Source organism: Cebus imitator, unplaced genomic scaffold (assembly GCF_001604975.1).
Source record: "Cebus imitator isolate Cc_AM_T3 unplaced genomic scaffold, Cebus_imitator-1.0 Scaffold223, whole genome shotgun sequence".
NCBI classification, from domain to species: Eukaryota; Metazoa; Chordata; class Mammalia; order Primates; family Cebidae; genus Cebus; species Cebus imitator.
Genome location: NW_016107538.1, coordinates 663,256 through 676,292, shown reverse-complemented (window position 1 = coordinate 676,292; position 13,037 = coordinate 663,256). Strand labels below are relative to the sequence as shown.

Below are 13,037 nucleotides of genomic sequence, written 5' to 3'. Positions count from 1 at the left end.
CCCAGCTAATTTTTGTATTTTTTAGTAGAGACGGGATTTCACCATGTTGGCCAGGATGGTCTCAATCTCTTGACCTCGTGATCCACCTGCCTTGGCCTCCCAAAGTGCTGGGATTACAGGTATGAGCCGCCACAGCTGGCCAAAAATTTTTAAAAATTAGCTAGGTGCACTGGCATGCATACCTGCAGTCCCAGCTACTCGGGAGACTGAGGCAGAGGATCACTTCAATATAGGCGTTCAAGGCAGTGAGCTACGAGCACACTACTACACTCCAGCCAGAGTAAAAGAGTGAGACCTTCTCTCTAAAAAAAAGACCATTTAGGCCGGGCACGGTGGTTCAAGTCTGTAATCCCAGCACTTTGGAAGGCCAAGGCGGGCAGATCATGAGGTCCGGAGTTCAAGACCGGACTGGCCAACATGGTAAGACCCCATCTCTACTAAAAAATACAAAAATTAGCTGGGCGTGGTGGCTCGTGCCTGTAATCCCAGCTACTTGGGAGGCTGAGGTAGGAGAATTGCTTGAACCGGCAACGGGAGGTGGAGGTTGCAGTGAGCCAAGATGTGGCGCCACTGCACTCCACCCTGGGCTGCAGGGCAAGACTCCATCTCAAAAAAAAAAAAAGACCATTTAGCAGAGACCTAAAGGAAAGTGAGATCAAGATGTATTGATACTCCTATACATTTACCACAAATGGTGCAGCCACTTTGGAAAGCAATCTGGCAGTTTCTCAAAAAGAGTGCAAAGATGACCCAGAATTCTACTCTAGGTATATACCCAAGAGAAATGAAAACATACACATCCTCGCAATAATTTGTACATGGACTTTCATAACAGCATTATTAATAATCAAAATGTGAAAATAACCCAAATGTCCACCAACTGGTGAACAGATAAAATGTAGCGCAGCAGCACCCACTCATCTACAGGGGATGCTCCCAAAACCCAAGGCAGGTGCCCAAAACCTCAGAAACTTCAGATAGTAACAAACCCTATATAAACTATTTTTTTTTTGCCTGTATATACAAGCCTATGAAAAATTTTATCAATTAGGCAAAGTAAGAGATTAATAATCACTAATAATAAAGTAGAGCAACTATAATAATATAGCACCTCTACTCTTACGCTTTGGGCCATTAGTCAAATAAATGTCACTTGAACATACACAATGCAATATCACCACGGTCAATCTGATCACCGAGATGGATACGAAGTGACCCTCAGCCAGGGAACATGTACAACATGGATACACTGGACAAAAGGATGATTCATATCCCAAGTAGGATGAAACAGAACAGCTCAAGATTCCACCACGCCGCTCAGAACGGCATGCAATTTAAAACTTAGGAATTACTTATTTCTGGAATTTTCCACGTAATATTTTCAGACCATGGTTGACCAAAGGTAAGTAAAACCATGGGAAATTAAAGCACAGATAAGAGGGTAATACTGGATAAAAGGCCATAAATAGGAATGAAGATTTAGCCAGGCACAGTGGCACCCACCTGTAGTCCCAACTATTTGGGAGGCTGAGGCAGAAGAATCACTTGACTGATCATAAGAATTTGAATCCAGTCTAGGCAACACAGCAAGACCCAACATAATGAAACAAAAAAAAAAGTAATGGAAGTTTTGATACCTAAATGAATCTTGAAAACTGGTTGCTAAGTCAAAGAACCCAAACCCTGAACCCGACAGAATCGCCTGAACCCAGAAGGTGGAGGTTGTAGTGAGCCAAGATCGCGCCACTACACTCTAGCCTGGGTGACAGAGCATGACTCTGAATAGGGGAAAAAAAAAAAAAAAAAAAAAAAGACTGGGCGAGGTGGCTCACGCTTGTAATCCCAGAACCTTGGGAGGCCGAGGCAGGCAGATCACAAGGTCAGGAGTTTGAGACCAGCCTGGCCAATATGATGAAACCCCGTCTCTACTAAAAATACAAATATTAGCCAGGCGTGGTGGTGCACACCTGTAGTCCCAGCTACACAGGAGGCTGAAACAGGAGAATTGCTTGAACCCGGGAGGCGGAGGTTGCAGTGAGCCGAGATCACACTGCACTTCAGCCTGGGCAAGACTCTGTCTCAAAAAAGAAAATAAAACAATAAATAAATAAAATAGGTGAATTGTATGACTTGTGAATTATATTTCAATAAAGCTGTTTTGGCCAGGTATGGTGGCCTGTAATCCCAAAATTCTGGAAAACCAAGGCAGGAGGACCACTTGAGGCCAGGAGCTCCAGACCAGCCTGGGCGACATAGTGAGACCCATCTCTACAAAAATTTTTAAAAATTAGCCAGGTGCAGTGGCATGCACCTGCAGTCCCAGCTACTTGGGGGGCTGAGACAGAAGAATCACTTGAATCTAGGTGTTCAAGGCTACAGTGAGTTATGATCACACTACTACACTCCAGTCTGACAAAAGAGTGAAATCTTCTCTCTTAAAAAAAAAAAAGAAAGAAAGAAAAATCTGGCTGGGCGCAGCATTTCACTCCTGTAATCCCAGCACTTTGGGAGGCCAAGGGAGTTGGATCACTTGAGGTCAGCAGTTCGAGACCAGCTGGTCAACATGGCAAAACCTTGTCTCTACTAAAAATACAAAAATCAGCCAAGTGTAGTAGCATGGTTTCGCCATATTGGTCAGGCTGGTCTCGAACTCCTGACCTCGGGTGATCAACCTGCCTTTGCCTCCCAAAATGCTGGAATTACAGGCGTGAGCCACCATGACCCACCCAAAGCTGTTTTGTTGGGTTTTTTTTTTTTAAAGGCATACTGATAACCATAAAAAAGAATGTTCCAGGAAGAGAAAAAAAAAAAACAGAGGCTGGGTAAAGGGCCCATGACCGTAATTCCAACACTGGGAGGCCAAGGCAGGAGGATCGCTTGAGCCCAGGAGGTCAAGATCAGCCTGTGCAACTTAGGGAGATCCCATCTCCACAGGGAGTTTTTGAAAATTAGCTGGGCATGGTAGGCACCTGCGATCACAGCTACTTGGGAGGCTGAGGTGGGAGAGTCGCTTGAGCCCAGGAAGTCAAGGCTGCAATGACCCATGATCGCCACCACTGCACTCCAGCCTAAACAACAAAGCAAGATCTGTCTCAAAAGAAAAAAAAAAGAGCAAAGACTATAAGATGAGAGCACCCTTGGTATTTGCAAAGCACAGCAAGGAGGTAAATTGTTGCTGAAGTGAGCAAGATAGAGACGAGTAACCAATGGTGATAGTCAAGATAGTGGGGCCAGACTGTGAAGAGTCATACAGGCAATTACTGACGTTACTCTGAATAAGATAAAAGCCATAAGGGGGAGAGAGAAACTGAGCAGAGGGGTGACAATACCTGACTTTTGGTTTGCTGTTTTTTGTTTTTTAAATCAACAGCACTGTGTAGTCTTGTTGAGAAGGCAGAGGCAAACAGATTAGGTAGGAAGTTACTGCAATATCCCAGGCAAATGATGATGCAGCTTGAAGAATGTGGTAATTGTGGAGACACAAAGTAGTCAAAATCAGGATGTATTGTGAAAGGAGAGCCAACAGGATTTGACATCAAATTGGTTATGGATGGAAAACAAAAAGAAGGGTCCAAGATAACACCAAGGTTTTTTTTGGTTTTTTTCTTTTCTTTCATTTTTTTTTTTTTTTTCTGAGGCAGAGTCTCACTCTGTCGCCCAGGTTAGAGTACAGTAGCATAATCTCAGCTCACTGCAACCTCTGCCTTCCAGTTCAAGCTATTCTTCTGCCTCAGCCTCCCAAGTAGCCAGGACTAAAGGCGCCCATCACTACACCCAGCTAATTTCTGTATTTTTAATAGAGACAGGGTTGGCCAGGCTGGTCTCGAACTCCTGACCTTGTGACCCGCCCACCTCAGCCTCCCAAAGTGCTGGGATTTCAGGCCTGAGCCACTGCGCCCAGCCATGCCAAGGTTTTTTGCTAAGCAACTAGAAAATTAAGTTGCCATTTACTAAGAAGGGAAATCATGCAGGAAGGGCAGGTTTTGGGGTTCAGTTTCAGATCTGTTCAATCTGTGATGTGTATTTCACATGAAAATGGAGACGCCAAATAGGCACTGCGTAGACAAGTCTGAGGAGTCCTGGCTAGAGATGTAAATTCAGGAGTTGTTGGCCTGGAGACTGGATCAGTTCACCAAGGGAATGAGTATAAACAGGGAAGAGAAACAGTGCAAAGGCTGGGTTTGTAGGCACTCAAACCTTCAGAGGTCACAGAGGTGAGGAGGAACCAGTATTTACTGGAAAGGAGTAACGAGTGTGGCAACAGGAGAACCAAGAGAGGACAGGGGCTGGGCATGGTGACTCGTGCCTGTACTCCCAGTACTTTAGGAGGCCAAGGTGGGAAGATGCTTGAGCTCAAGCGTTCAAGACCACCCTGAGCAACATAGCAAGACCTTGCCTCTACTAAAAGTCAAACAAATTAGCTGGATGTGGTGGTGCACACCTGTGGTTCCAGCTACCCAGAAGGCTTAGGAGGGAGGACTGCTTGAGCCTGGGAGATCAAGGCTGCAGTGAGTTATGATTGTGCCACTGCACTCCAGCCTGGGCAACATAGCAAGACCCTGTCTCAAAAAAACAAAATAAACTAAAAGAGGAGAGAAATCCCAGAAGCCAAATGAAGACAGTTTTTTTAAATAGGAAGGTATGAAATGGTACAGATATGTCAAATATGACAACTCAAATAGACCTTTGAACTTAATGCCTTGATGGACACCAGTGATCTTCAAGAGTTACCATTTCGGGCCGAGCGAGGTGGCTCAGGCCTATAATCCCAGCAATTTGGGAGGCCAAGGCAGGCAGACAACAAGGTCAGGAGTTCGAAACCAGTTTGACCAACACGATGAAACCCAGTCTCTACTAAAAATACAAATTAGCTGGGCGTGGTGGTACATTCCTGTAATCCCAGCTACTCAGGAAGCTGAGGCAGGGGAATTGCTTGAACCCAGGAGGCAGAGGTTGCAGTGAGCCGAGATCATGCCATTGCACAACAGCCTGGGTGACAGACCACGACTCTATTTCAAAAAAATAAAAGAGTTACTATTTCACCTGGCAAAGGGTTGTTTTGGCAGTGTTTAGGCTAAAAGCCTGAATGTAATGAATTCAATGGAACAATAATCATAGTAATTCGGGGAAGAACCTTCAATAGTTGTTAAAACGAGTGGATGAAACGTTGACAAGACATAAGACATTCACATTATCTCCCCCCAAGACACTTAATTACAAAAGAAAAAAATCATACCTCTATAACAATGATCAAATCTGGCTGATACCCACTTAACCTAGAATACACGCTCCTGATATGAGGCACCAAAAATGACACATCGTTTCTGCAGTTTTTTTTCAAACTTTTTGTAGAGATGGGGTCCTGCCCTGTTGCCCAGGCTAGTCTTGAACTCCTGCGCTCAAGTGATCCTCCCACTTCAGCCTCCCCCATCAGCCTCCAAATCTCATGCTGGGATAACAGGCATGAGCCACCACACCTGGACAATTTCTGCAGTATTCTTGCTGAAAAGGCATAAATCTCTGGTTTGTCTTCTGTTTCTTCACAATTAGATTCTAATCTGAGAGGCATCCTACAAAATAACTATCCTGTACTCTTTAAAAATATCAAGATCATAAGATGATGACTGAAGAACTATTTCAGATTAATGGAGACTAAAGAGACATTACAATTAAATGCAAGCCGGGCACAGTGGCTGAAGCCTGTAATTCCGGTACTTTGGGAGGACGAAGCGGGCATATCACCTGAGGTCAGGTTTGCCAGCCTAGCCAACACGGCAAAATCTCATCTCTACTGAAAAAAATAAAAATAAAAAAAATAAAATTAGCCAGGTGTTCTAGCTACTTGGGAGGCTGAGGCAGAAGAATCACTTGAACCCAGGGGGCAGAGGTTGCAGTGAGCCAAGATCACACCACTGCATTCCAGCCTGGACAACAGAGTGAGACTATGTCTCAAAAAAAAGCAAAACAAAAAAAACTAAATGTAATGTGTGATCCTGCATTAAATCCTGGACTAGAAATTTTGGTGTTGTTATGATGGATGTCTTTAGGAGAACTGATGGTAAAACTTCAAAAAGATCTATAGGTTAAACAATTTATTGTATCAATATTAATTCTCTGATCATGATGAAGGAGTGTTGTTATGTAAGAGAACGTCCCTATTTTTAAGGAAATACACACTGAAATATGTCAAGGTAAAAGGACATGATATCTGCAACTTACTCCTAAATGGACCCAGAAAATATATTTGAAAGAATTCCTATATCCTCTTCACCCAGACTCTCTAATTTTTATATACGTATTTATGTTATCATTCTCAGAATGATAGTTTAGGAGATCTGTCATTATCAGAATAACATAAATACTCATTTAAAAACTGGACAATCCAGCTGGACAAGGTGGCTCATGCCTGTAATCCCAGCACTTTGAGTGGCCAAGGCGCATCGATCACTTGAGGTCAAGAGTTCGAGACCAGCCTGGCCAACACAGCAAAATCCAGTCTCTACTAAAAATACAAAAATTAGCTGAGTGTGCAGCATAGGCCTGTAGTCCCAGCTACTTGAGACACTGAGGTAGGAGAATTGCTTGAACCCAGGAGGTAAAGGTTGCAGTGAGCCAAGACTCCTCAAAAAACAAAAAAAAAGAGAATCTGGATGAAGAATATATATAAATTCTTTCAAATACTGTTCCAACTTTTCTGTAAAAGTAATGTTAAAAGTTATTTCAAAGTAATGTTAAAAGAAGAATGAGAGACAAAAAGTACAGATAACACTTCTAAGGAGTTTCTGCCATAAAGGAAGTATACAAATGGCAAATGGGGCAGTAGCTGGAGGGGTGATTTGTTTGTTTTTTGAGACAGAGTCTCCCTCTGTTGCCCAGGCCAGAGTTCACAGGTACAATCACGTTTCACTGCAAAGTCCACCTCCCAGGCTCAAGCAATTTCCCTGCCTCAGCCTCCTGAGTAGCTGGGATTACAGGCTTGTGCCACCACACCCAGCTAATTTTTGTATTTTTAGTAGAGATGAGGTTTTGCCATGTTGATCAGGCTGATCTTGAACTCCCAGCCTCAAATAATCTACCTGTCTCAGTCTCCCAAAGCGCTGGGATTACAGATATGAGTCACAGCACCTGGCCCTTGGAGTGTAATTTTTTAAAAGCAGTTTTGAGCTGTATGCTGATGAAAATGATCCAACAGAAAGAGAGGCCAGGTGCAGTGGCTCATCCTATAATCCCAACACTTTGGGAGGCTGAGGCAGGAAGATTTTTTTATTTAAGTAGGAGTACACTATAAAATATGACAAAAAGTAGCCAGGTGTGGTGGCTCACACCTGTAATCCCAGCACTCTGGGAGGTCAGGGCGGGGGGGGGGGAGGTGATCACTTGAGATCAGGAGTTTGAGACCAGCCTGGCCATATGGCAAAACCTCGTCCCTACTAAAAATACAAAAATTAGCTGATGGCTGGCTTAAAAAAGGAAAAAAAAATTAACCAGGCATGGTGGCGGGTGCCTGTAGTCCCAACTACTCAGCAGGCTGAGGCAGGAGAATCACCTGAACCCAGAAGGAGGTTGCAGTGAGCCAAGATTGTTCCACTGCACTCTAGCCTGGACAACACAGCAAGACTCCATCTCAAAAAAAAAAAAAAAAGACAAAAGGAAAACTACAGTAAATACATAAACCAGTAACACAGTCATTTATTGGCCGGGCATGGTAGCTCACACCGGTAATCCCAGCACTTTGGGAGGCTGAGCAGGGTGGATCATGAGATCAGGAGTTCAAGACTAGCCTGGCCAACATGGTGAAACCCCATCTCTACTAAAAAAAATTTTTTAAATTAGCTAGACGGGGTGGCATGTGCCTGTAATCCCAGCTACTTGGGAGGCTGAGGCAGGAGAATCACTTAAACCCAGGAGGCAGAGGTTGCAGTGAGCCAAGATCGTGCCATTGCACTCCAGCCTGGGAGACAGAATGAGACTCCATCTCAAAAAAAAGAAAAGAAAAAAAAGTACAGTCATTTATTATCAAGTATTATATACAGATGTGGAGGACAGTACAGAATTACTATCTTCCACATCTTGTCCTATTGTAGGGTCTTCCGGGGCAAAAGAACCAACTAAATGTTTTTAACTTTTAACTAACTCTTGTAATAACACTTAGCTTAAAACACAAACATATTTGGTAGAGCTGTACCAAAAACAAATTTTTTTTTTTTTTGAGACGGAGTTTCGCTCTTGTTACCCAGGCTGGAGTGCAATGGCCCGATCTCTGCTCACCGCAACCTCCGCCTCCTGGGTTCAGGCAATTCTCCTGCTTCAGCCTCCTGAGTAGCTGGGATACAGGCACATGCCACCATGTCCAGCTAATTTTTTGTAGTTTTAGTAGAGACGGGGTTTCACCATGTTGACCAGGATGGTCTTGATCTCTTGACGTCGTGATCCACCTGCCTCGGCCTCCCAAAGTGCTGGGATTACAGGCATGAGCCACCACGCCTGGGCACAAAAATTTTTTTTTGAGGTCAGAAGTTTGAGTCCAGCCTGGCCAACATGGTGAAACTCTGTCTCTACTAATAATACAAAATTAGCTGGCCATGGTGGCACACGCCTGTAATCCCAGCTACTCGGGAGGCTGAGGCATAGAAGAAAGAACAAGACACTGTCTCTGTCCTTCAAAAGAACATACAGGATAAATGACATATGGGCTTTGCTTTCAAATGGTCCACGAAGCCTGGGCAACAGAGCAAGACTCCATCTCAGAAAAAAAGAGGTCCACCAAGCTGAACACAGTGGTTCATCTTTGTAATCCCAGGACTTTGGGGACCAAGGCAGGAGGATGACTTGAGCCCGGGAATTCAAGACTAGTCTGGACAACACAGTGAGCCCCCATCTCTACAAAAAAAACTTTTTTAATTAGCCAGGGGTGGTGGCACACCTGTAGTCTCAGCTACTCAGGAGGCTGAGGTGGAAGGATCGCTTGAGCCTGGGAGGTTGAGGCAGAGGCTACAGTGAGCCATAATCTGGCCACCATACTACAGCCTGAGTTATAGAGTAAGACCCTGTCTCCAAAAAAGAGAAAAAAAAAAAAAAAGTTGCATCAGAAAAAAAAAAAAAAAAAAGCCAAGGTATGGGAGGAATGAAATAATACTGGCAAATGTTCACTGTTAAATTAAATTTGGATGATGGGGCAGCATAGGGTGGGGTGGTGAAAATATTATTTGTTTATATCTGAAATTTTACATAAGTTTCTAAAATTACATACAAAAACAAATCAAAGACTTGTTGAGTGTGGGGAAGGAGGTTGTATGTATATGTGAAATAAATAGACAGTAGGATAAAGAGAGTCAATCATAGGTGGTCAAGAAATATATCCCAAAGGCAGTGACAAGCAAAGAATTGAGAAGACTGGGAAGGAGAATGGGGGTTGGAAGTGCTGCACAGGGAGGGATTCCAGGAGAACAGTAAGTAAAAAGGCTCTGAGGAAAAGAAAGCCCGTTTACTATGTTGGCCATGCTGATCTCAAATTCCTGATCTCAGTTGATCCACCTGCCTTGGTCTCCCAAAGTGCTAGGATTACAGGTGTGAGCCACCACACCCGGCCAGCTGAAGGATTTTTAAAAGCTGCAAACAGGATCAGAATTTTACTTAGAAAGCTCACTCCAGCTACAGTGTGGAGAACAGATTAGAGGGCAAGACTGAAGGTAAGGAGACCAGTTAGAAGATTGCTACTATGGCCGGGAACAGTGGCACGTGCCTGTAGTCCCAGCTACTTGGGAGGCTGAGGTGGGAGGATGGCTTGAGTCCAGGAATTTTGGGCTGTAGTACACTATGCTGATCGGGTGTCCGCACTAAGTTTGGCATCAATATGGTGACCTCCCAGGAGCGGGGGACCACCAGGTTGCCTAAGCGGGGGTGAACCAGCCTAGGTCAGAAATGGAGCAGGTCAAAACTGCTGTGCTGATCGGTAGTGGGATCATGCCTGTGAATAGCCACTGCACTGCAGCCTGAGCAACAAAGCAAGACCCCATCTCTAAAACAAAAAAATAAAAATAAAAGACTGTTGCTATGATATACTCCAAGCTAGATATGGAGCACTGTACTAGGATAGTTCCATTTTGGAACTACTGAGTTTGCAGTATCTGTGGAAAAGCCAAGTGGGTAGGTGGATGAATCAAACAGTGGATCTGCCCTGCTCTCAAGCTCCAGGTCTATTTACTTACTTTCATTTCTCATCTTGACTAGAAATTCTTTGAGGGAAAGGACCATGTCTTATTTATCTACCTAGAGACGCAGAACAGTACCTAAAACATAACAGATAATAAATGTTTGTTGAACAAAAACCTATGGGGAAGCAGAGGAAACCCTCCATATAATCCCACGTATTGAGGATCCAATACAAAGGACATGAGTAGAAAAAACTTCAAGGCAGGATGTATCTAAAAATGTGGCACAGGAAATATTAAAGGGAGACCCTAGTTTCCCACATTACTCTTAGCTTTTTTACTCAAAATTCGACTAGACTTCAGACATTTATGAAAAATAAGACATTAAGTTCATGTACTTGACTTTGAGGGAGGAGGGGAAATCCTAAAAGAGATGATGAAAGAAAACATACATTTATAGGCAGGACAGATAATATTTCACAAAAACTTATAAAAAATTTTTCTGGGGGGCCAGGCATGGTGGCCCATGCCTGTAAACCCAGCACTTTGGGAAGCCAAGGCAGAAAATCGCCTGAGCTCAGGAGTTTGAGGCCAGCCTGGGCAACACGGGAAAACCCAGTCTCTACCAAAAATAGGTGTGGTGGCACGTGCCTGTGGTCCCAGCTACACAGGAGGCTGAGATGGGAGGATTCCTCGAGCCTGGGAAGTGGAGGTTTCAGTGAGCCAAGATCATGCCACTGCACTCCAACCTGGGTGACAGAGTGAAACCTTGTTTCAAAAAAAAAAAAATCTGAGACTATAGTGAGATAAAGAAAACAGAAAAAATCCCCACTGTAAATATAAGTGATGAAAAACACAATACATTAGAAGATGGGAATTTAGAAGAGAAAATATATAATCAGCTCCAGCCTCTGTAACTGGGCTGAGACAGCAGACAGTTTTGCCACCCTCAACTACGTGGAGTAATGTTAAAGACAGATAGGGTTACCTCTGATAAATCTGGGGCTAAGATTATTGAACCACCCAGCAGGTTGTGACAACCGTCTTCCTGGAAGGAAGCATAAAGCTAGGAAGGTCCCAGGAATGAAGAGTGGACACAGAAGAGCTCGTCTATGTGGGTCTTGAAGCATGGGAAGAATGTGGGGAGGTTTAGTAGGCGAGGAGAGAGGGTAGGAGATTGTTAAAGAAGCAACTATTATGGGCTAGCAATATTATGCCTTCTTAGAATCAGTGCCTTCACTTGGACAAAATGATGGGAGTTCAAGCTAGAATGGAGGCAATGGGAAAGAGCTGGAAAGGAGTGCGCAGATCTGAAAACTACTCAAAGGATAAAATTAACAAGACTTCATAGATTGCTTATGGAGGAGTATAAGGAAGAAAGAGTTTAGAATGATACTTGAGTGTCTATATTCCAGAACTGAATTAATATTAGATTTCATTCTATGGCAGTCCAAAGGCTCCTTAACCCGGCCTAAAACGCTCTGCAAGACCCGGCCACTACCTACCAACCTCACGAGTCTCAACTGTACCCACTCTCTTCCCCTCCACATCTGGGCCCCAGGAACAATGTCCTTCTTTTTGGTTCCTTCCTACCACAGGGCCTTCCCACATGAGCTCTCCTCTGACTGAGCAGCTCCTCCATCTTCTTTCCCTACCCAACCCCTATTCATCCTTAGAGTCCCAGCTTAAACGCCTGTTCCTTTGAAAAATATCTGCCATTCTTCAGATAAGGTTAGAGGCACCCTGACATTCAGTTCTCATGTTGTTTAGCAGCATTTTGTCTATCGCCATCACGTCTGTAACCAGAGCGCCTAGAACAGTATCTAACCCTCAATAAGAGCTCGGTAAATGTGTATTGTTGAATACGTCATTAAGTCAGCAGAAAGAATCCCCAAAACAGACACCCCCAGAGGAAAAAGAGGTGTTAGATTATACAACCAGGGAGTGAACCGGCCTGGAATCTAATCAATTCCTGTGTGCTGACCAATGGCCTAACAACAGAAAAATAAGGCTCATTTTTCCCCTGAAGAAACTCATGGCCTATAAAAGAGATATATGTGTATCTCGTCCGGACTGGATCCCCTTTCTGCCCGCAGCTCTCCTTCTCTCAACATCCCTATCGCACTTGCACTGCACCGTAATCGCGGAGCACAGATGCCGCGTCAACCTCCCCACAGGACCGCGGGCACAAGGGCCACGGACTCACCTGGGCCCCGCCCACCGACCCATGCAACCGCAATAGGCACATGAGCCCGGGCAAATGTGGGGCCGAGCGGTTTGGGGGATGCACCGGAGCAACGGCAGACCCCGTTCGAGGTTGCAGCAAACCGGAAACACTCTCCAGTAGCAGCAGGCGGAGCCGCGGGCCCGAGCTCACTGCCGAGAGACCCCCGGTCCCGCCGGGAACCCCAGCCGCGGAGCCCGCAGTGGGCCCACTAAGAACGGCTGCCGCCATCTTCCCCCGGGCTCCAGTGATGGCGTGGCGCGGCACGATGACGCAAACACACTGCGACGGCCGCCTAGTGGGGAGGGGGAGTGGGGAGGGAGGGGGCTGCGGCCCTGCGCACTAGGTGAAGGCCGGCTGGACTCGCGGGCTCAAGTTGGGAAGGAGCATACGCAAGGAGAGCTGTCCGGGGCCGAGGCAACCGGGCGCTCAGTTCCCAGAGTGGTGGCCGGTGGGCTGGCTGTGAGCTGGTCAGAGGCGGTCCCTTGATGTTTAAGGTACACGTGGTCTGGACAAAAAAGGCACGAGAGTCCGAATGATTTCCATTTAGCGGGCGGAGTCCCAAGACATCTTTGCTATAGGAATCAATAACTCTGTCTCTCTTTTTTTTTTTTTTTTTTTGAGACGGATTTACCAAAGAAATTTAAGTGTTTTTGAATAGC

At 45.0% G+C, this 13,037-nt stretch overlaps 1 protein-coding gene across 2 annotated transcripts in view; it reads right to left on the bottom strand.

The window, feature by feature from the left end:
* Nucleotides 1-13,037, bottom strand: part of PELP1 (proline, glutamate and leucine rich protein 1) — a 38,134-nt gene that overhangs the window by 20,982 nt on the left and 4,115 nt on the right. Inside the window, exon 1 of one of the 2 annotated variants that reach the window (XM_017496801.2) lies at nucleotides 12,358-12,839. The exons of the other annotated variant lie outside the window; for it this stretch is intronic. Coding sequence (XP_017352290.1) covers nucleotides 12,358-12,606 — 249 coding nt within the window. The 5' untranslated portion in view covers nucleotides 12,607-12,839. Of the gene's footprint in view, nucleotides 1-12,357; nucleotides 12,840-13,037 lie in introns of those variants that run through there. 2 annotated transcript variants of the gene reach the window in all.